The 24,436-nt window shown below is 41.8% G+C and overlaps 1 protein-coding gene across 8 annotated transcripts in view; it reads right to left on the reverse strand.

The window, feature by feature from the left end:
- Positions 1-24,436, reverse strand: part of ABCC5 (ATP binding cassette subfamily C member 5) — a 52,994-nt gene that overhangs the window by 2,098 nt on the left and 26,460 nt on the right. For 4 of the 8 annotated variants that reach the window (XM_058421977.1, XM_058421975.1, XM_058421976.1 and 1 more), the window contains 23 exons: positions 22,407-22,554; positions 21,757-21,905; positions 21,060-21,167; positions 18,948-19,298; positions 17,401-17,472; positions 17,149-17,273; positions 16,473-16,545; positions 15,743-15,946; positions 14,945-15,088; positions 13,142-13,247; positions 12,334-12,518; positions 11,205-11,351; positions 10,737-10,866; positions 10,046-10,199; positions 9,803-9,931; positions 9,269-9,455; positions 8,233-8,322; positions 5,790-5,979; positions 4,903-5,062; positions 4,410-4,488; positions 3,663-3,776; positions 2,448-2,612; positions 1,691-1,774 (listed from right to left, as the gene is read on the reverse strand). In XM_058421977.1, the coding sequence (XP_058277960.1) occupies positions 1,691-1,774; positions 2,448-2,612; positions 3,663-3,776; positions 4,410-4,488; positions 4,903-5,062; positions 5,790-5,979; positions 8,233-8,322; positions 9,269-9,455; positions 9,803-9,931; positions 10,046-10,199; positions 10,737-10,866; positions 11,205-11,351; positions 12,334-12,518; positions 13,142-13,247; positions 14,945-15,088; positions 15,743-15,946; positions 16,473-16,545; positions 17,149-17,273; positions 17,401-17,472; positions 18,948-19,298; positions 21,060-21,167; positions 21,757-21,905; positions 22,407-22,554 (3,294 nt within the window). Of the gene's footprint in view, positions 1-243; positions 1,775-2,447; positions 2,613-3,662; positions 3,777-4,409; positions 4,489-4,902; positions 5,063-5,789; positions 5,980-8,232; positions 8,323-9,268; positions 9,456-9,802; positions 9,932-10,045; positions 10,200-10,736; positions 10,867-11,204; positions 11,352-12,333; positions 12,519-13,133; positions 13,248-14,944; positions 15,089-15,742; positions 15,947-16,472; positions 16,546-17,148; positions 17,274-17,400; positions 17,473-18,947; positions 19,299-21,059; positions 21,168-21,756; positions 21,906-22,406; positions 22,555-24,436 lie in introns of those variants that run through there. The other 4 variants (XM_040074402.2, XM_040074405.2, XM_040074401.2 and 1 more) reach the window with 2 other exon arrangements.

Consider the following 24,436-nt stretch of genomic DNA (forward strand, 5'->3'; position numbering starts at 1 on the left):
ATAAATTATTACTCCCTGTACTACTCAACATACATGTATTGCAAGCTACCCCTATGCTGGAGGGCACAAAAATCACCCACTACACTTTTAAAGAAACACTTTCACTCTGATGAAAGAAAGATAAGACCACAGTGCATGACAAAAGGAAAAACAAAACCCATAAGCCTGCAAACCTGTTCCCCAGGGCTCAAAAAGGTGCAAAGTTCTTTATGTGCCCAAAACAAACCACTTAAGCCAAAAAAATTTACAAAACCCAAAATAGTTTTATTTACTTTTCAGATTTCTGCCTCAATGAGACATTTTGCAAACATGCTAAGGCTACAAAATGTCCAAGTTGACAAAGACATGCAACGCTGACCATTCAATAAGTCACAGCTATCACAGGAGCGACTGTGTCCCCCCGGGCCACAGGTCCCAAAAAACAGGGATGGTGTACAGTGATCATGGCAACGCACTACGCAGGACCCAGTAACCTGAGGTAGGTCATTTACAGTAAGAAAAGCATGTCCTACACCAGTGTTACATCCTGATCAACAGGAACCCCTTTAAGGTTCCAGAAGATGTGGGGTCAAGGACTACTTCCTTAACAAGTGTGCAAGAAAGAAACAGGAAATATCGATGTTGATTAATCTTAGTATAAGTGAGCAGAACAAAGAGTTAGTGTTACCCATGCCAGCAAAAGCCAACCTAAACCTCTGAGGAGTGTTAGCAGCTTCAAGATAAAGAGTCAGTCAGCTGAAGCAACTCTGAAAAGGCTTTCCTGCCAGCATACAGGGTATGATTTGAACCTTATGAATAATTTGTTACAGATCATTCCACAAACAGTAAGATTTTGGTTGTGTTAGATCAGCGAAGTAGGAAGAGCTTGGGCTTGCTTGCATTAAAAGAAACTCTGCTGATACAGTTAGAAATACTGTGTCAGGACACTGAGAAAATACAAGGCCTTAATGTGACCCAGGAGTGGTTCTCCACTCAGATCACTAAAAACCCAGCTTTGGAAAAGCATCATGGGAAGCAGCAGCTGCTGCCGTGGTGAACGTTAGCGATGCCCCAAGTAGCTTTGATAAATTACAATGCAATAGTTACACCACAGAGCTCTTCTCTGCTGCGCTAGACAAAGATGTGACAATAAAGGACACTATTGCAAAGCTTCACTTCCACTCAGACACACAGAAAATCCGGCACTAGGAAAAGACGAACTGTAAGAGACAAAACGTTGTCTGATACAGTCCGATAAAGCCAGATCTCTGGTACCATAAACTGTACAAAAATGATAGAAAAGAATATGCACTGTTATTAATACAGTGCTTATTTTAATATAAAATAAACAGCTTACATTTCCACTGTAAATATAGGCTATATACAGAATTATGTATAGATATAGCTACATGTATAAAGCTTCATTATAGGCCTCTGATACATTTATAACTATGGCTCCCTGAGCCATTTGTAGAGTGCATTTAATAACAAAAAATTAGTAATATGGAATAAATACAATAATAAAAACATGAAGAGTTCTTCTGACATGATTTTAAAAACTCTCTGGCTTGACACATTGTGCTAAAAATTAAAAGATGAAAAGGCAATAATCTGCGAGGAGGAGGAGGAAGAGCTGGCCTGCCACAGGCAGGGAGCGTAGCTCTCCAAAATTAAAGTGACTTTGCCCTGAATTTCAGCCCTTGACAGCAACCTTGTTCTCCGCAGCAGCAAACATAGCATAGAAGCGTGAGTTCTCATTGGCCAGAAGGGCAGTCGGGGTGTCGAATTCCACTACCTGAAAGCAAAAAGGCAGGTAAAGTATGTCAGTAAAATTCAGAGAATTGACTCCCACCCCTTGGACTTGTGATGCTAAAGAATAGAAAACACAGCATCCATCTTTAGATGAGACACCAGCCAGGGGAAGTATGTGATACTGTAACCTGGAATGCTTCAAACTGGCTCAAAAACTGGAACTAGCCCAACAGGAAGCAACCTCTGGTAGTTGTGGCAGAGGCAGATGCTATAGGCTTTTGCCTTTTTTACCTTTAAGAGCCTTGCCCAATGTTCTTGCATTTAACTGTTTATGGCTCCCAAATAGAAGCCTGAAAAATAGGTAAAGTATCTGTCATAGGTGTGCTTGATGGCACAGGGCTTTATGGAAGTAATGGGAAACTGCCACTGAGCCCTAGCAGAGATGTTTATGTTATTACCCATCTCAGAATTAACCTACAAAGGAAGCCTCCAAAGGATTTTTAAAGACAGAATGTTATTCTATGGTACTTTCTTGATGTGAAAAAAATCTTTGCCATCTTTGATCTTGTCACAGGCAGCAACTGATTTCTGTTGTATTACTACCAAGGATATGAATGAACACAGAGGATTTTCTACCCTGCAGTGCAGCTGTTCCCTCAGTTCAGCCTGCACACATGGCACCACCACAGCAGAGGCAGTGATGCCTCCCTGCTCACCTGTCCCTGTGTTAGCACCATGATCCGATCACAGCCCAGGACCGTGTGCAGGCGATGAGCAATTGTTAACATAGTGCAGTCTGCAAACGCCTCTCTGATGGTCTCCTGGATCAGTAAGTCTGTCTCTGTGTCCATAGCAGCTGTCGCTTCATCCAGGATCAATATCTGAAAGCAGCACAGAGTCCTGGCTGTTACTCATGGTCACACCTTCCCTCCCTGAATATAAAAATACATAGAGCAGGCGGAATGGCCACAGCCAAGTGTTGTCACAACTGGCAATCCTTACAGACTTGTGGGCACAAACACAGGTTTTACAAGGACCCTTTCAGTTTTCTTTATGTAATTGTCTTCAACAAAGCCTATGGATGACACATTTTTATGGTCACATCCTAGAACTACATGTGGGGTACGACCTGGGCCTCAAGTTTCCACTAATTTCAATCTTATATTCAATAGATGAATCTCAAATACAAATTTTACCAGTAAACTAATTTGACACATCCCTGGTGGTGATACTCCTCCTGGAATGAGTCAATACTGACTAGGCTGAATAGCTTTCTTATGCTGAGTAAGAAGTCTCTTCCCCTCAGAAAAACTGATTTGTCAAAGCTGAACTGGATGTGCTTGGTGCAGGTACTGCAGAGACAGAAGTAACATCTGCTGAGTAGTCTGACTTCAAAAACAGATGCAGAGTGAACTTTAAAATACTATGATATGTCACATTTCAGAGAAAAGGTTGTTAAAACCAGAATCCTGGTTAATCTCAATCCAAAAGTCCTTTCTCACTGTAATTATTGTTTGTTTTCCATTCCTGCAAAATCTTTCTCTTGGCTGGCATAGCATGGTCCCAAATTCCATTTGGAGACCACATTTTAGTGGAGCACCACGTAGAAGGAAAACACTTGGCTCATATTCACAAAAAGGTGGAAGAAGGGAAGAATCTGACCCTCCCCAGTAAGAGGACACTGTTAATAAATGATTAGGCAAGTCTGACACACTATGGTTAGCACCTGCAAGCAATGCCTCTCCAATGGCAGGACATTACATGAGCTGGTTACACATACCTTCCTGGTTGTTTTAACCTTACACCTCTCTGGGTTGCTATAATCATTGAAGTGATTCCTCTGACAGACAGGAATAATCCAGCACATAAAAAGGCTTATTCAATCCTGTAATTTTGGTATCTCCTACTATTTCTTTCCCTGCTGTGCTCACCTTGCAACGACGCAGCAGAGCTCTAGCTATGCACAGTAACTGTCTCTCTCCAACAGAAAAGTTCTCCCCATTTTCCATCACTTCTGAATCAAGTTTCATAGGCAGCTGTGCAACCTGTGTGGGGAAAGAGGCAAAACTCTTAGCGCACTGCACAAAATCATATAAACACAAACAGATGTCCTGACAATCTTTGTCACCAGAAGAGAGTGAACCTAGTCCCTGCAGGAATTCCTTCAGGGAATGTTACTATGTTCCATTGCCATACCTGCCACCTGACTTACAAGAAAAAGAATCGGAAATATCATGGCAGCAAGACTTGCTGCAGAGGGCCTTGCAAAGTGCAGGTTGTAAGTTCAGCACAAATCTTCACATATGACATGTACAGTCAAATGGAAATACAGAATGGACATTTAAGGCACATACAGAAAAATACCACTTGAAATGTTTAACACCTTAAGAATCCCTGTGATGAAGCAGCACTCTGCTGTGTATGTCTTTATATATAGATATTTAGTGTATGCTATATGCGAAAAAAAACCCACAGAACATGGCATGATCCTAAAAACCAAAAAATATCAGTCTGATAAAATCATGGGAAAAAAAGAAAAAAAAATGGTCAAATAAAGCATAGAGAACAAGGGGGAAAATGCAGAGAAAAAACTTAAAGACCTCTAGTAGCTGCTAACAGGTTATGTTGCTTTGGAAGTCAAATGCCAACATGCATCTCCCAGGGCACATAATACTTACACACTCCTTCATGTGAGTCCTTTCCAAAGCAGCCCAGATTTGCTCCTCGGTGTACTGATTGAAAGGATCCAAGTTTGATCTGGAAGGGGAAGAAGAAAACAAGCAGAATTTTAGCTCAGCAATGAATGACAAGCCAGCAGTGTGCTAATTCATCCAGACAGGTGATTCCCATTTGGCCTTCCACTAACAGTTTCCTTGCCAAGGAAATCAGATACTCCCAGCACACTGAAGTTAGATCAGCCAAAAGACAAGAGTAGATGTGGAAGACAAAGATACTAAAACTTCAACCACATCTAAAGGGAAGCAAGACTTCCATACAGGATGATCACACCCAATGCTACACCGGCCAGCTAAACTCATTCATCTGTGGGTGTTTTTGTTTCAAAACCAGAACAGAAGCTAGGATGCCTGAGAGCTACCACCTCACTGGGCACCTACTGCATTTCAGTATAAGCTGGAAGACTGCTCAGTCCCTTCTTGCGGTCTCACTAACCTCACAGTGCCACTGAACAGCACAGGTTCCTGAGGGATTATGGAGAGTTTGCTCCGAAGATCTGCCAAGCCAATGTCATTTATTTTCACTCCATCAATTTTAATGCAGCCTCCAGACAGTTCAACGAGACGAAAGAGTGCCATTCCAAGGGAAGACTTCCCTAAAAATGAGACAGGAAAAACAAGACTGATGTTTGTACAGAATCGTAACAGCTTTCAGATGGGAACGCATTTTAAAAGCTGTCCACATCTAAGAAAACTTTTAAAATGCCAATAAGTCCTGGCAAGCAACGCTCTGGTAAGTTCTGAGGTTCAGCATTTAAACTTCTGAGCAATTGTGGGGACAGCTCCTAATCTCTCCTCAAAGAAGCCATCCCTGTAGAGCCGCCCCAACCCCACTGCCAAAACCCTGCCATGAAAACCCAATAGAACAATACAAATTACTTATTTAGAAACTCATTTTGAGGTTGATTTAAGGCACCTCACAAACAGGGGTTTGGATTCTTCACATTACAGAGCTCTGAGATGGCTCAGAGCCAAACCTGGCTGCAGCATCAGTACAGAATCTTTCAGGAGAGTCAGACAAGCTGCAACAAGCACATTGTAGGCACCAACCTGTGCTGGTCAGTGGTTTGGGGAGTTAAATATGATCAACATACTACTGGCTCAAGCATAGTAGGATATCCCTCTGCTTTAAATGGAAACTTGTTTCCATTATTGTTTACAGGGATCTTGCTTATGTACAGACAGGAATGGAAGCCTTCACTGACAGAGTGCCCAACCCCTCCTGTGCAACCAACTTCTTCAAACACCAAGGAGAACCAATACAATTGCCCAGATCTATTCTGTAAATGTATAAATTTAACTCTGCTTAGTGCTTTTCCTTACCTGAGCCCGTCCTCCCCACAATGCCAATCTTTTCCTTCGGTTTGATGGTAAAGGACACTTTTTTAAGTACCAGAGGGAGGTTCTCTCGGTACCGCATCTCTGCATTTTCAAAAACAACTTCACCTTCCTGTGGCCAGTCCAGAGGAGGAGTTTTATTCTTAATTCGAGCAGGAGCTTCCAGGGAAAGCGTCTTGTAACAAAAATAGAGAAGTTCAGTTTCCAGTAAACAAAGCACCAAAGGAAAATTATCAGCTGCAGCTTTCAGCAGTTCTTGCCTGCAGACTCAGCCCAGATCATTTATGGCAGTTTCATGATGAGCTGTTTGGCTGGATGTGGGCCCAGCGATCCAGAGGTTTGCTGTATTACACTGATCACAACACTGTTAATGCCCCTCCTGTTGCCTCAGTAATGACATCAGTCCTTCTATACAACAGTGGTTTTCATCAATGGAATTCAAAATGTATTTTAGGCCTATTATTTATCTGCACGATACTATTGAGTTTCATGGCACTCCAAAAATCTGGATGCAAAATCTGCTGCACTTCTAAGCCTCATTTGCTATGCCATGCCAGGGTCACCACTGTTGATTCTGACACAGAAGAGAATGTCCAAGTAACACATTAAATGCCACCCTCTTCCTTCTCCTCATGTTCCCCTGTCCTACTGAATCACTGACAGTCCTTCCCAGCCTGCTCACTTTTGCTGTTTCACTCCGTCCCCTATTGAGCAGTTCACAGGTTAAACAGCAAAGCAGAACCTCTGAAAGCCAAACACAAGGCTTTATAGCATGTTTAGAGTGAAGTCAAGGTCACTTTCTCATATTTGGCACAAGCACCCTCAAAGAATGGCAGCAATCCTGTCATGGGATTCACCTCATGTAACTGAACCAGGCTGTGACAACTCCTTTGTAGTCTCTACAAAGAGAAATCTCTAATGCTATAAAACAGAATCCCTGGAGAGTGATTTTTCTCATTCTAATATAAATACTTGGAACAGGTAATAAATTGCCCTCTGGAGACACCCATTTCCTACACTGACCATTGAGAGATCCCACAGGGATGTCAGTTGTGGACATCTGCAGCATCTAGTTAGAGGCAGATTAATTGTACACCAGGGGTTTGAGAGAAAAAACAGCCATCTGCTATGATAGTGCTCCAATTCTTTGAGCTTGGTGCTCAAAACAGAAACTTTGATTGTCCCACTGAAAAGAGCCAAGCCTGGGCCTTGGTAAGACCCAGAGGGCCTGAATGGTGTTTCACTGGCCACCCCCCCTTCACTTCAGCTTCAAACTAGTTTTAAAGTTTCATAAACGGCTGTCTAGAGGTCAATTTTTTTAAAAAAAATCACATATAATGTTGCTTAATAGTGATATAGAGTGAGAGACATAACTTTTAAAAAACCCCAAACAACTGCCTACAACTGTAGGTTTTGCCACCAAGGGCCTGATTGTGATAAACCCATTTCAGCCCAGTGAGATATACAATATTTGGCACAGCTGCCAACTGGTATGGTCACCAAATCTTCCATATGCAGAAATTTTCTATTTATATGCCTCCAGAGAATTTATTTAACTGGGGGAGTAGACAGGTTAGGAGTTTTTTTCCTTCTCTGTTTTTTAACCTGTAGATTAAATCCACAGGCTTTAAAAAAAAGGCTAGAAATATCAATTACTGGATATCTCAGATTTACCAAATAAATATATGCATCTCCCTCTGAGGTTCATGGGAACATTAAATGGAAAAGCCTTTCACCTCCCACACCACACCCAGTAGGAGGCTTTCTCCTGGCTACACTTTCCCCACTGACCTATGGCCAGTTCTGCACACACAAATCCCAGTTACAAAGAAAGGGTTACAGATAATCAGAGCAGCTTGCTAAGCACTTAGCCTGGCACATTTTTCATGTTCAGCTGAGCACATTTCTCATGTTTACAGTAAAAGCATTCTCTTGACTTTTCAAGCATATGTTATGCAAGACAGCTGTGGAAAAGTAGGCTTATTAAGATGAAGTGGAATTACTTGTAGATAAAGTAACAGTTATCTGTGTTTAAATGAAGGAATTCCATGGGGTTTGGAATGAAGGATGCCAGAACACCACCGTTTTGCTGTAAAATAATGTTTTGAATCCCAATGTTATCCCTTTCACACACTCCACTCTTTATTGTGAGTGCCAGCAAACTTCCAATAGCCTTAAGTAAATCCAGCAATGCCTCTAAGTTTAGTTACCTGCCAGTTCTGGGGCCATTCAGCCCCCCAGTGCTGATACATGTGCTTCACAAAACAAACTCACTCTGCAGTGTTACAGCACAGGCTTCAGTGCCTTTCCAAGCTCAGGAACATATATTCACATCTATTCTGTACTAAGGTAGACTATGGCTGAGGCCAGCGATGTAACAAGCAACACAAAATTTCACAACAGGCAGTTGAATGCATTACAGTCCTACCTTGATATAGTGGTCAATCCTCTCAACTGAGGTGAAACGAGCTTCTGTCTCTGAAGCCAGTCTGACTGTAAACTGGAATAACCCTGTTAACTGAAGGGATAAAAGAAGAAAATTTAGAGCTGTGACTTGTTATTGAACTAAGAGATGAATGTGGCCAGCAGGATCAGGGCAGTGACTGTATTTGGGACTTGGTGAGGTCACATCTCAAACCCTGTGCTCAGTTTTGGGCCCCTCACTACAAGACAGACACTGAGGTGCTGGAGCATGTCCAGAGAAGGGCAACAGAGCTGGGCAAGGATCTGGAGTTCTGTGAGGAGCAGCTGAGGGAGGTGGAGAGGCTCAGTCTGAAGAAGAGGAGGCTCACAGGAGATCTTATCACTCTCTACAACTCCCTGAAAGGAGGGTGTAGCCAGGTGGGGATGGTTCTCTTTTCCCACTTAACAAGCAATAGGACAAGAGGAAACAACTTCAAGCTGTGCCAGGGGAGGTTTAGATTGGATGTTAGGAAGATTTCTTCATGAAAATAATTGCCAAGGACTGAAACACACTGCCCAGGAGAGTGGTGGAGTCACCATCCCTGGAGGTATTCAAGTCGTGTAGATGTGGCACTTGGGGGCATGGTTTAGTGGTGGGTTTGGCATTGCTGAGGAAATAGTTGGACTCTATGACCTAACTGGTGTTCTCCAACCTAAAGAATTCTATGATATTTGACGCTCTTGACATTGGGCACCATATAACTAAAAGTGTTCAAGGCAAGTTAACTAAATAGTTCATTTTAAAATCACTATAATTTATGAATCCCTTGAGAAACCAGCAACTTAGAAACATTTCCCAAGAGAACAGCTTGAAGTACGAGATGTCTAAGCTCTTTAATTTCACTCAGCGCCACAAGGAGGCAGAAGAGGCCAAACAGCAGCTCCAACACGAGCGCTCAGAGCCCAGCGGCTCCTCTGAACCAGCGCTGGATGCTGTCTGCTCATTAGCAATATCTACATCAAAAGAGAAATTAACTGTTACAGTAAGTGGCCACACTCACCTGCACAGCGTATGAGATGGCCAGTCCAGCATAGGCAGGAGGGATCTGGCCATGCATCAGGACAATCATAAGGCCAGTGGTTGTGATCAGAGCAATGCTGATGATGTCCAGGCGCACAGCCAGCCAGCGCATTGCGCAGCTGAACAGGTAAAACGGGGCCTGGTTGTCATCCAGCAGCTCCTGGTACCTGAAACAAACAGCAACGGTTAGTAGACTCCATGAGCCTGAAGTTCTACAGATATCAGACTTGTTGAAACCCCTGTTCCAGTATCAGGATGCAGGGTGGGAAGACTCATCACTGACCCTGTTTCAAACCAAAACACGATGGCAGGGTTTGCAAACTTTCCCCACTGCTGCTCTTCCCAGCTTTCCCTTACCCTTCCCTCTGTTCTCTCAATGTTTTTCCCTAGAAAAGTAGCTTTCAGTCATAGAACCAATGATCCATCAGACCCCAGTAATAAACCCTTCTGAATGCCAGAAGCTGTTGCATTCGCCTTTGTGCTCCACCATGCCCAGATGGATATCTAGACTGACCTGTGCAGAAATTCCTGTCCTTTGTGGTAGGCGTGGATTGTGGAGAGACCCTGGATGCTAGATGTAATGTGAGACAAGAATGGAGACTGTGTGATGTTGTCCAGACGCTTGAGCTCTCGGATAAAGACTCTGGAAAGAAAGAAGCACTTTGAGTTTCATGCAGAACCACCATATGCCAACCACTACGTTGTATTTGAGGGTGAAAGGACCTGTACTTTTAGCCAAAGCAGCTGGTGCACTTACCTAGACACAACATGCAGAACCGTGAACAGGACAATGAGGGGCCCCACTGCCACCAGGAACCAGGGGAAAACCCCAGAAATCACCCCCACGCAGAAGAACACAAGGATGACGTTCTGGATGAACATTTCCGCTTGAAACGGCAAACGAACGTCAACTGGTGAAACGGAAGGAAAAGAAGATCTTGAGTACAGAAAACTAAAATGACCTATAGAAATCAACTCAGTCCAGCTGTACATCAGTAACAAAGAGTGATTTCTCTTGGTTTATTCAAATTTAAAATGCACATTTTCATTGGCATGTTTTCATCTTCTGAGTTGTTTGCAGTCTAATTATTCCCATTTGCAGAAATAGCACTGGTGGAACTCTGACCTAATTACCACCTCTGCTGCACACCAGCTCCACTCTAATGTTTCAAGTTGCTCCTGCATTAACTGCTGAGAGCCCATGTGCAGCCTGGAGGTACAGCAGTGGCACATTTCCTTCTTTGTAAGTGAATGGTCATGCCTGAGCCATCAGCTGACTTCTAGAATCATCACCCAGGTACATCCCAATTCCTTTTTTGTTTACTGCAGGTGCACATTTGACAACAGACATAGGGTACAGTCACCCCAAGAGCAATAGATTGGAGAGTATTCAGGAGTTAACTGGGAGCTCTGAATATGGGATTTACAGGTCACAGAGCGAGAGATACCTTCATCCATGTCTTTGGAAAACCTGTTGAGGATCCTCCCAGTGGGTGTAGTATCAAAAAACTTCATGGGGCTACGCAGGATCCGTCGGAAGAGCTCGTCATGGAGCCTTGAGGATGCTCTGAGGGTTCCCTGACAATGCAGAAAACATTGCAGGGTCACAAAGCAGTGTTTATATTCCTGCTACTGCTTCTCCTCTGGCACCCAATTATTCTACTCTGTTTCTCCCTCCAACCATAAGAGGGTTTTTTTACTGCATTCTGTGCTTCCAACCAATGGAGGAAGCAATTAATTTGGGCAGAAGTTTAGCAGAAATATGGTGTGGCCTCAGGAGCTGGCTATGAAAACATTACAATCCATGATTGACTCTGGTTCAGAAGTCTCTCTTGAGAGAGGACTGAAAGAACCACAGTGACAGCAATTTGCAGAAGCAGGAGGAGGGGGAGACAAACATCAGCACTGGCACATACCTTTACAAAGACCACACCACGAACAGCTTTCAGGATCAACATAACTGCCATAGACAGTGCATAGATGCCAGCATAGTAACGCATGTGAGGGTTATCCTTCATACTGTTGCTTATGACAGTCTCATTTCCCAAAGTCACAGTGGTGTTCTGCAGAAATTCCAGAGGTTGATTAAGACAAGGATGAAGCACGTATACATTACATCTGGCAAAATTTAACTGCCTTGTGTTTTCTCCCACTACATTTGATATTTCTTCTTTCAGTGACCACTGAATACTTCAGAAGCTTTTCCCTGGCAGGGATGCTCAACTCAAATTTGGGGCCCTTGACCTTTTTCCTTCAATATCTTTCAAAATACTACCACAATGCCTATTTAATTTGATTCATAATTTCTCATTTCATGCTTATTTCTTGTGTTCTTCTGAACAATGTCAGATACTTGCATACCACCACACAGCCATATTCACCTTCGATAGTTCTATCAAACACTGTTGTTATTTCTGCCACTATGCAATAAACTCTTTACTGTCACACTGTTATACGTTCTCATTCTCTCTTTAAGTATGTTTAAGGACCTTATTGCTGGTTCTAATATTGTTGGTCATCTGCACTTCATTATTTCATCTCTGAGATTAGTAGCTTTCTCTCTGTTCCCCCACAAAATCCTCTCAGTTATATTTGGATTTTTAAATGCAACAAGACTTGCAATCAAAGCCCTGAGACTGGGAAAAAGCCCAAACCACCCCAGGTCATCAGAATCTTCAAAGCAATTTGACTCAAAGCCATATTTTAACAAAAATTATCCTGTTAGGTATAAGATCACATTTAAGCAAAAAACAACACTAAAATTAGCTTGTTGGCACCTTTCACATTTTTACTTCCTTTTCTTACGTTAACCAAGAAAAGGAACAAGAGGGCAGCATTAAACCACATCAGTTATTTTATCTTTCTTATTACTGGAACACTTTTATTCTTGGAGATGAACTCCCTAGTGAGACCACATCCTGGGGAGCCTTACAACTTATTTAAATCAGGGAGCACTATTTGGTCTCACAGGACTGCCTGGGATTAATCTTGCAGAGCAAACTCCCAGCCCATTAGACACAAGAGCAGAAAAGCTATTTAACTTACTCCACTGCCTTGCTTGATCCAGAAACTCAGCCACCAGTTGCTAAAAGCTGTGCTGCCCACATTCAGCACAAACAGGGCCATGATGATGAGGAATGCAAAGGGACCTCCAGCTGCCTGAATGTAGACACCATAAACAGACCAGGGGACAGAGCCTTTGCCTTTCTCTTCCAACTGGACCAACTGGCCTATGAAACAACACAGGATTAAGGGGGAATGAGGAAAAGAAAGCTCTTCCATGAAACTCCTATAAATTTGTCAACACACACAAAATTAGTCTTTCAAGCTGTGCAGAGTACTTTCAAAAGCACACACTTTACTTCATACCTAGAACTCAGTGGCTCAAACAGTTTTTCAAAAAGTCACATTTCTTCTGCAGAATCATTTAAGTCATGGTACAGCTGGAAAAGCCTCACCAGCACAAACTTAAATGTTAGACTGGGATCAGCCTCACTACTGCAACAGCGAGCTATGGAGGTCAGACCTTCCCTGCACCCATAAATGCCACGTCCTGCCCAGGACTGGGTGCCAAGCTGCACACGTGGCCCTCTTAGGACAGAAGGCAGTACCAGCTCCTTTGTGCTGATGACATCTGACCAACAGCAGCCTGATTGAACTTAAAAACATTTCATATTTAATGAAATAATGAATGTTCTTTGCCCACCCTGCATCCTATCAACCACACTAAGTGATTAGGATTGAGACAGCTTCCAAAACCTTCGAGGTACATTAACAATATACTTTGAAGTACATGTTTTGATCTTACTGGAGTACAAAATAATTACAGCCAGAAATTTGATTACATAGTTACCCTCCTCTTCCTTCTTTACAACTTTCTCCTTCTTCACAGACCCTGTTTTGGTACTTTTATCCTGGGGCCTTTTCAGTGAATTGTTTGTGGTCTTCTTTATATTTATCTGCAGGAAAACAATGACATTAAACATATGGGAGTAGCTGGCTTCAATATTTTCATATCTAAACACAAACTTCTACTCATCTGCCACCTAAGGACAAAGGTTATCAATAGCTCATCATTCACATCAAAGAGAACATTAACTTCACATTTATGACAGATGATTGCCAACTCTGATGGATTAAGTTCTCCTTCTCTATTAGTCTGAACTACTACCAACCTGTACAGGTAGAGTGCAAGGTTAATTTCCAGAATCAGTGAAATTATGAGTGTACACAGTAGAGGAATGATATCCCTACTACTGCAAGAAAGATATAATCTCCCTATCCCTTGTAAAAATAACTCAGTTTTTTAAAGAGGCTTTTTCCCCAAGCACCCGAGCACTTAGACATTTCATGAGAGCTTTCTTAAGAAAAGTCAGGTTTGATCCTCCAGAAATCCAATATCCAAACACTAAAGTGCACACACGAGCACTGTTCTAAACCCAGCCATCCTCCCATAACGGGGAGTTAGCGCCCATTCAGAGTCAGCCTACATGACTGAAACCCCTTACACACCATGTTCAGGGTTGCCTTCCCCCAATTCACATGAGATCAAGCCAACTGATCATCCATTTATTCTTATCCCATAGGGAATGCAGTTTAATGGTCCTTCCATGAGCTAATGTTTACAGCGACATTGAAGGTCAGCCAAGCATGAAGACTGGAGAATCTCTTGTTCACTATCATTATATTAGTCTTAAAATGGCAGAACTATAATCTTCATGCCTCAAAGGATATGCAGAGCAATGCATTATATCCTTTTGCTTCTTTCACAAACATCTCCCAGGAGAATGTGTCACCAAGCTCCTTCAGTATCGGTAATTCTTATAATGCTTCCTTCTCAGAAATGTTTTGTTTTAAATGTCTTATGAGTAAGGAGCCTCTCATCTCTTCAAAAATAAACTACTTTAAATCTTTTCTTTCTAAGAGAAAACGCACAGAAACTTTAGACAAGTAAGTTGTTATAAAACAAAATGCAAATATCCTTATTCCAGAGATTAACTTCAGGAAACAAAGAGCCAAAGAGAAAAACTAAATTGCTGAAAATTTAGATGTTGTTGTACTGAATGGTTCTTGGTTTTTTTCTAGATTTACAATTTTTGCACCAACTGAAATACTAGAACACATATTCAAGTTTGCATTTACTGACTTTTTTCATAACAGAATTAGTGTCAAGGCAAAACATTTTTTCCTCAAACTCCCCCAGAACACTGCATTTTCAGTTATGCTTCCAAAATACTGTCACATCTAACACCTGACAAGCTGTGTCACACCTGCTGTGCCTCAGTCACACTCTCTTGAAAAGTAGTAACAAGCCAGTAAGAATTTTCTCAGACAAAGGTTGAAGAACTGTGGTAATTTGGAGGCAAATTAAGGTGTGCACAAGAAGAGACAAACTTCCTGCTCTGAGCATCACCGGGGAGACACTACAATATTTTCATGATTAACTTATGAGCTCATTGGCAGAGTCCTCTCTAGCAAACATTCCATAAAAACAAACTGTGACAAAGTGCTGAAGAAGCACAGATCATTCTATAGGAAATCTATTGGTCAGACCAACACATGAAAATGTGTGAAGCCATTTTCCAGGTTTCCAACAAGATCACTTGGTTCACCTCAGAACAGTCAAGATTCAGAGCACTTTAAAATAAACAAGTACCTCAATATGCGGTGTTTCTCCCAGCTGCAGGCTATTAAAAATGGTTGCATAATCCCCATTTAAATTCATCAGTTCCTCATGACTGCCTCTCTCAGTAATGCAGCCTTCTTTCATGAAGATCACTTCATCACAGTCAACAAGATACTGGAGAAAGTGGCAGTAAGAACAAGTCTTTATCACGATGTTCAATAACCAAACACTCCCACACAACCATTCTCAGTAGCTTGTAGACACCGGCACACTGCACACCTATTCCCACATACAGTTGATTTTCAGAGGTCCTCCTCACACTAGAGCACCGTGATTACTCACTCTACACAAATAAAATGTTTTTGTGTCCTGTCAAAAACCAATCTCTTCTGGAAGACATGACTCAGGATACTTAAACACTGCAAATACTGACAGACTAAGTACTAATATTTCCATGCATAGAAGACAGCAAAATAAACTCAGGTACATCAGTTATGATTTACTGACAACAAATATAACAGTTTTCTGCTGTGATGAAATAGCTTTATAGAGGTTAGCAAAAATATTTTTGAACAGGGTATTTATTTCTCTGGTAAATTTCCTTTAGTCAAGTGTTACCCAGTCCCATTTAGACACCAAGCAGCACTGGTATCAAATCATTAAACTGTGCTCAGTGCGTATTTGCAAACCCAGTTTATAGATGTAAAGCACACATTCTTTACACAGGGTTGTCCTGTCACAGGTCAGGACACAGAAATTTCCAGTACGAAGACACCTGATTAACAAACCATTTCAAGAAAGTGCAAGAAAGTATAAGAGATTCAGTACCTGAAGCTGATGCGTGATGAAAAGGACAGTCTTTGACTTCAGGTGCTTCCTTATTGCACTGTTAAAAATGTGATTTCCCACGTGAGCATCTAAGGCACTAAGGGGGTCATCGAGGATGTAAATGTCTCTGTCACTGTAGAGGGCTCGAGCCAGACTGATTCTCTGACGCTGTCCCCCACTCAGGTTAGCCCCTCGTTCACCAATCTGCACAGAGACACACGTCCATTATTGTATTTCTTCAGCATAGATGCAACATAGATGACCAGAATAAAGCAGACCATAACATTCATTTTTATACATTTGTATAGATACACGGCCCATAACACTTTCTATTATACACAGACATACTCAAGTTTAGGTGTCCACTTTGTGACGTGTTACACATCCAAACTCAAGGTTAACATGCTTGAAATATGGCAGTACTTTCTTTGCTTATTTTACCTTTTATGAATTAACATAGCAATTTATTTTCTTAGCTATTTTAAATCAAGTTCAAGGTCCTGTTAAGGCAGATAAATTTGCAACACAATAAAAATATTCTCAGTCAACATCTGAGTAAAAAACAGGTTACAACTCTTAACAGTCTAGGGCCCACTAAGCTCAGCTCAAGAGAGTGCATTCAACAGCTTGGCTGATATGCACCCCAGACTGAAGTACCCCACTCCAGTTTACACTGCCAAACCAAAACTTTTCTCCATCTATTAAATAGTTTAGTATAAGAAAAACATACCTCTGTCAGGTCCCCATTCGGAAGGATGGCCAGGTCAGGCCTTAGACAGCAACCATTCAGCACAGTATTGTATCTGAAAACAAGCAGATAAACAGTTAAGAACACTGATTTTTCCCCACAATTATTTAGCTAGTACAGCATTATATCATTTTCTATGCTAACAGCAGATATTCCAGCAGCCTAAAACAAATCATCTGCCTTGGATTCTCAGGAGAAAACTGAGGGTAATAATTAATCACCTACTTCAGAAACACTGTGAGGATAAAAGGACAATTTGTTTTCAGGGATAGTTGGCTAAGGGCCACAGGAAAGTCCCCCACGGGAGGGGGCCATGGAAGCTGTCGGTACATTGCACACAGCCGTTGTTGTGTTTGAAGAGGGCAAGGCCGGGACAGCAAGAGCAAATACCACGTTAGTGCTGCTCACAGCAGCTGCTGGTTTTAACCAGAGGTCCAGGATGAGGCCAAGCCTTACTGCAAGGAGCAGTGACAGGCACACTGACAGCCACCAGCCACCGGACCACATGCAGGAGAGGCAGGATCCTAAATGGGACTTAGGGATGGATTCCAGGAGGGCATAGAGGCTTTATCTGCAGTTTACTCCACATTAAATTTTTCCTGCGCTTGGGCTAAGAATTACTAAGCTTTCATGAAAATCAGCAAGCAGTCTGACAAACCTCTCTTCATCGTACTCCTTGCCAAAAAGGATGTTGTCCCGGAGAGTGGCATTGAGAATCCAGGCCTGCTGGGCCACGTAGGCGAACGTCCCGCTTACCGCGATGCTCCCCTCCAGCAGGGTCATCTGGAATCAGACCAGCTCTGAGATCAGGCTACCCCACCTTTAGAAGAGACTTCCTTCTACACAGTACAAGTAAGTGGAATAGGAGACGGGAAAGAAGAGCAGAAGTACTCAAAACAGGATTTCTCACCTGTCCTAAAATTGCTGAGATGAGTGAAGTTTTTCCGCTCCCCACACTGCCACAAATTCCAACAAGTTTTCCCTACACAGAAAGGAAAAAAAAATATGGTACTCATTTCTTACCTTCTTCATCCCTTTCAGAATTCAGACTACCTTCAGCACCCCTGAGAGGACAGTTGGATATGAATGACAGTTATCAAGATACATAACAGACAAAAAAAAGCAATAGACAGCATTTTAACACTCCAATTGTATAGAGTGAATGCAATCCCACAGTGAAATAAAAATAAAACTCTACAGGTAAAAATAAAGGTATTTGAAGATCAGCTTCCTTCTTACTAGGGATACAGGCTGAGGAGCAATAAACCAGAAGCACCAAGGCCTGCCTGAACAGAATGCACCATGATGCTTTTGAGAGCGATAAGGAAAGACATAAAGAGGAAAAGTCTGAAAGAAACACTTTAGCATATATGCTAAATTAAGTGGCAAACTCCTTGCCACTTAGACCCTATTTGCTAAAGAACATGTACCAAGAAAATACTAGAATTCAGTCACTTAGAATAATTTCTCTGCAATGTAATAGGTGGGTTAATACTCGCACTAAACAATTAATTTATCAAAACTATTTTTATTCCTTTTGTAAAAACATAAAGTGAACAAAAAAGGTATATAGACACTTGTGGAACACATTGCTGGCCTTCTCTCGATACCACACTTCTGAGACAAAACCAGCCTTTACATTTTCAAGTAACTGTACTCTTTTTGACGCAATTTTTTAAACTAAATGCCTTCTCCCCCAGAGTTTATAATACAGATTTCTGTTTAAAATAGTTTGAAATGTCCCTCTATTTCTATAACTACATAAGACAATTTAACCATTAATGTCTTCATAAATATATGGATCCCATTATTACAACATCCAACTGCCAGACTGTAAAGCTTTCGTATTTGTAGATAATGTCATGTATTAAGCTCAATACTTTTTCTTTGACATCTTACATGCTTTTACCTATCTCAGAGCAATAGCTCCAAACACTTCTGTAATTTTTGAAAACCTGCATCCAACTGAACAAGAATTCTCAAGGAAGAAAATTGCATATTCTTCAATGAAAAGCACTGTTATGCTCCATTGGAACACCTCATCACCTGAAATGTTCACCTAGACTACAGCTGAAGCTCTGCAAAATTATCAAACCACTGCAGGAACACACTGTTCACCAGCACCTGGGAGCTGGTGCCCTGCAGATTCTCTGAGCTCAGTGGATCACACGCTGTCCTAGGAGCTGTAAACCCCTCAGCTGGATGTGGAAAGTATACAGCCTGCCCTTGTTTCACAGGCTGTTTGCAAAGACCTAGTTGCTAAAATGGCACAGCTGTTTACACCAAGATCAGACACTGCATCCTGGATACTGCAGTTGCCATGGATATTGCAGGAGCACACAAAAGCAATACGCTCCATTTCATACAAAATGAAACAGCACACAGAGCTCTGTTCCAGGGGGCAGCAAAAATGAGACCTTTTAAAAGCTCAGATTTCCTCCTTTCATTTCTTCCTACCTTTTCTATCTCCAAGTCAATGTTGTACAGAGTCCTCTGAAGCCGAAGGTTAACCAGGTGGATGATTTTGTGCTCCTCTTCGGGGCTGTGATGGTCATCACTGTCCACTAGAAGATGGCCCCTCTGCTCTGCCAGCACAGCTTGCTGTCCCTCATTCTGTAGCTTCATTTTCTCTTTCTTGCTCTTGGTGACTTTCTTGTCTTTTTTCACTTTGGGGGTCAACTTTGGTGAGCTCTGGACGCTGGCGTGGGAGAAGTCCCAAGCCAAGGTAGCATTTTTCACCTCTATCGCGGTGTGAGGATTGGCTGGTTTTTTCTTTATCATATGAACCTCTTCCATTAGAAATAAACTCTGATAGGAGTTGTGAGAGAGGTGTAAAGATGAGACACCTGATCAAGACTGGGAGACAAGCCTACGGCACACTCACGCAGCAAAACACATCAGGCTATATAGTAGGAGGAAGCTGAAGAGCAAAAGGTAGCTCATTAGTGTAAACTAACTCCAGGTCTGCTAAGTGGCTGGGGCATTCCTGGATGTGGTGGAAGCACCTGGATACACTCGACTTGCACAGAACTGCAATACTCTGGATGTGATATGACAGGGGTTTCTTCCTTTGACACTGTTTGCAGCTGCAGCTCTGTATGTTCCAGATTGAAAATGCATGTGCAGAACACACAGGTTGGAGAGCAGAGGTCACTTGAGACAAAGTGACCGACTTGTCCTGCACACCAACTCATTATGGAAGGAGACAGAACGGCTTTTAAATTGAGCCTTTACTCATCAAATTTTCTGCTGGGAAAAAGTCACCTTGCACAAGTGTAGCTGATCTATATCTTGGGCTGCTTGGCAATAAGAAGTAAGCCATTAAGTCAACTGTATCATGTTTTCCACCACATCCATCAGTATTTATAACCAACAGATTAGGAATACATTTTTCACACAGTTTAATTCCATGATAAAATATCTGCCACTTACACAATTTGTTTTGAACAAAGTAGTCTTTAGTGACTAAAAATTCTCAATTCCCAGCCTTATTTATTCTTGCAATTGCTACGTCTGAATCACACATTCATAAGAAAGCTCAAGCCAATTAAATTTTTATTGTGATGTCAGAGTATCCCCACCTTCTGTTACTTTTCCTACACAATTTATAGCCAAACTGGGAGATAAGTAAATTTCCTTTTCTTTCTCTTCTCTCCTAAAGAAAATTCCCTTCAGTGCACTTGGATTTAAGCAGAATGATTTTAGGCTGACTCAGAAGATGAAGCACAATTACTCAAAAGTAATGGAATCTCAAAACCACCCTACAGATCCTGTTTTTCTCACACAGAGATTTGTTTCATGAATACATTACACAGAATCCATGTATCTGTCAATGCTTGTGAAAGCTTCTATTTGTAAATTGCTATTTTCCATTTTGGAAGTTTCCACAATGCGTAATACACTGTTATGTTCAAGAGACAAGACAAAGTAAAGGTCTCCCCTCCGAGCTCATAAAGTACACACAGTGTATTCATCCTCCAATGCCCATGATGTGAGATAAGATTGTTTATTATCACAGTTTTACATTTTCTGCCACAGAGCTGTTTTGCCAGATCACACCTCCATTTTACTGATATTGGGGAATTTCAGCCACTTAATCTGGTCTGGAAATATAAAACCTCAGGGTTCTATGACCACAGATAAAACTCCACCGTTTTTTGTCAACCTGCTTATCTAACACCTGATACTTTCAAAAGGTTTTATTAGCAAAGCATAAAATTTCATTGTACACATGTTGCATTCTTTTCATACAGATGTTCTTAAAATGGAGTCAAAAGTTATTATACAGTGAGCCACCAAGTCCTTCACTCTTATCTCTTCCTGTGGCCAACTTCAAAATTATAAAATTATTGAATCAGACTACTTTGCTTCTCATACTGGTATTATTTTATTCCTCCACTACATTTATATCTTTTGCAAAAGCAAATAATCTGGAATGCTAAGTGTGAAGAAAAATAAAATCTCTGCCACTAAAATCATATTATCTTCCAAGTATTCTTTTTGCATCTACTGAACACATACAACACTCCACACTTACAGTAAAAACTGTGAGGCCAAATGACTGCTTACCTTAAATCTGTCAACAGAAACAGATGCCTCAGACAGAGACTTCACTGAGAATGGAGTTACTTTGAGAGCAAAAGTCATTGAGTTAAAGACGGTAACCACTGTGAATGCCTAAAAACGAGACAAGAAAAATAATCACATTTGGATGCAATATTCTAACAGCTCCAGCCTTCTAAAAGCTGAAATGTCAGAGCAGCAAGTCAAAACCGTAGAAAAGGCCCAGTCCAAGAACAACCATTTAAATATTTAACATATTCTCAAACAGCAGAAAACAGCAAGTCTACTAGAGAAGGAAGCAACTCTTTCTCTAGTGCTTTTAACAGACCAGGACAGACCTGTTCTGTTTCTCAGTCTAACAAACACAGCAGCCAGCAAATTCTGCGTTAACCTACTAGTGAAGGCACAAATTCAAGCCCTATTTTTAGACATTGTGGTGTTTGCATCCAAGACACTGCAATCCCCCATGCCCCATCCAAACACCAAACAGGAGGACTTACATTCAGCCCAAAACCTGTTCTGAGAAAGGTCAGGACAAAAGAGCACCAAGAGCTTTTGTACCAAATACAAGACTACGCCCGCTGCTGTCACAGCCATCAGATGTTCACTTCTGAGAGCGAGGATACCGCCTGGCCAACACAGGAAATGGCTCAGCAGAAAAGCTACAGAAGCAAAAGCATAAAGAATGCTCTCAACAGTTTACCTGAGCTGCTGTAAGGTCATAGCCAAGGATCATATGGACAGAAAAGGTCACCACACTGGCAATGACTACAACGATGGGAGCCACTCCCACGGTGATGCTCTGGAAGTAGCCCGCACGCTCCAAGATTTTGCGTTCCTCCTCGCGAATTTCTAGAAATACAAATAGGGGAACCACGTTTGAACTGTGATTCAGGGGGTACATACACACAACAGACAGTAACACAGCACTATGAACACTGAGGAAGAGACCTAACCCTACACTTTAGTGTTCATCACATTATAAACCTCCTCATAAAGAAAGCAATTATAGAGGAGGAAACTCTGATGGTCTGAAGTCTCCACACAAATATAGGGATTTTTTAAGATTTTACAAACAGACCAGCCAACACATTTATTAAATGACAAGAGGAAAAAAGTTGAAAAATTTAAGATTAGTGTCATGCCACAAACAAGATTCACTAGAAGGTGAAATTTCAGAAGCCCATCTGTTTGTCCAAGGCAGGGTGCGTAACACAGAGGAGCCTGACGGGTGACAGAGTTCTTCCACTGCTCGTACAGCAGCACCTACAGCACAACGTCAGGATGCACCAGGCTACAAAGCAACGGGGCATCTGCAAGCAGAGGAGACATTCACAGACTGTGGGAACTCACTTTGAACGTTCTGAGAAAATGGCTTGACCCAGGCATACATTTTAATGAATTTAATGTAATTAAGAACTTCATTCATCTTTTGCACACGTTCATCTGTTGTTGCTACGCATTTTCTTCTGAAATAAGCTGTGAGGCGAGACACAAACATCTGAAACAAAAGACAACACCATGAAACATTAATGGCAACTCAGAAAAAGCAAGTACATTCAATTCCTAATTGCCAGAGAAAATTAATTTTTAATCTGGAAAGGGGATGCAGGGATAGGGCCAGGCAACTGCTGCTCTAACATAAAACTCAGGCTGGAAACATCATTAATTTCCTCCTGCCCCATCTGCACCAAGCACCAGACTCATGAGAGCAAATTTCAACAAAATTTTGAGAGAATAAAGATGTGCATTTTTACCAACACTGAATAGTACCAGTTTAGTTAAAGTTTCTGAAGCACAAAATTAACCTAAAGACACATGAAGTTGACCCCCCATTTTAGCCAGCCTTTTAACCTGATTCTGTACGGCAAATCAGGACTTTGCCAGGCAGATCAGTTGCTAGTTGTCCTAGGTTACAATGTAAAATGTGCCCAAAGTATGTATTCTATCACCATCTACATGAAATGTTGTTGTACACCACTGTTTCCTGTGCCCCCTCCCTCCAGACTATCTTCTGTTAATGGCCCATCAATACCGTCCTGCATGACTCATAGATAACTCTCCCCAGGAGCTATCTCTGTTTAATAGGCAATCAAGGATCCATTGCAAAACTGATAAAATGATATCAGTCCATTGTGAGACGCTCCGCCCAGGGGGAGGAGCCAAGCATTCCCACCTGGATATAATCGGGGCCTTGGGACAGCACAGGCAGCCTTACCCACTGGACTCCCAGAGGACAAGAGCTACCAGACCTTTCTGCAAGAACACTGCTTCAACAAGACCACTTCATCTGGACTGTCACCACCACGGTTTCAGGTTGTATTCTGACTCTGTCAGTGATCTTTTGTACCATTGCATGTGTTTTATTTTATTTTACTTTTTTTTTTTCCTCTCCTATTAAATTGTTTTTTCTGACTTGGAGTCTCTCGCTGGTTTTGCCTTCAAGCCAGCACATATATTTTGGCGCCCAACGTGGGGCACGAGGTACTGAGAAAAGTCAGAATTACAATTTTGTAGTGAGGAAAAAAAGAAACAGCTGTCCGCTATGATGCTCAACATGCTTTCATATATCTTATACCTAGCTCTCTACATTTTCCCACACATGGGGCAGTATTTGCCGGTCTTAATGCTCATGTGTAGACCAGGGTATGGTACCAGAATTGCTGTATTGGTCTATTATGTTTATTGTATGATAACCTCTGAGGCAATGAGCATCATTCGGAATATATACTCTATTTTGTGTTCTTGTCCTGGTCCAGAATGCTACATCTGGGCTCTCAATAATCGTACCCAGCCCCTGTGGGGAGGGGTAAAGAATGATTTTTTCCAGTCTTTTAGGTATGGCACAGCAGTTTTCAAAAGTATTGAGTTCTCTCTAGGTGCCAAGGACAGCATAATATTGTTGTTAGTTCTGCTTTGCCTTCTCTGCACGGCCTGCACCATGTTTAGAAATCAAACACTACATGGGGTGGTGCAGCGTCTCCTTGAGGAGGAGGGAAAAAGAAACAAATGCAAAACGACGGCATCCATGTCTACACAAACTGTCGTAGAGGAAACAGGAACCGCATCTATGCAGACTGTCACAGAAGAGAAAAGAACCAAAAACAAGGCAACAGTTTCTGCATCTACTCAGACCATCACAGAAGAGAAAGGAACCAAAAACAAAGCAACAGTTTCTGCATCTACTCAGACCATCACAGAGGAGAAAGGAACCAAAAACAAAGCAACAGTGTCAGTGTCTACACAAGCTGTCACAGAGGAGAAAGAAACCAAAAGTGCCATCAGCATCTCCACACAAACTGTCACCGAAGCAGAACAACCTAAACCAGTGGCAGTTGCCCCTGTTCAGAAGAAGAAATCAAAGAGCAAATCAGTCCGCATAA

The sequence above is a fragment of the Hirundo rustica genome, chromosome 10 (genome assembly GCF_015227805.2).
Source record: "Hirundo rustica isolate bHirRus1 chromosome 10, bHirRus1.pri.v3, whole genome shotgun sequence".
Classification (NCBI taxonomy): domain Eukaryota; kingdom Metazoa; phylum Chordata; class Aves; order Passeriformes; family Hirundinidae; genus Hirundo; species Hirundo rustica.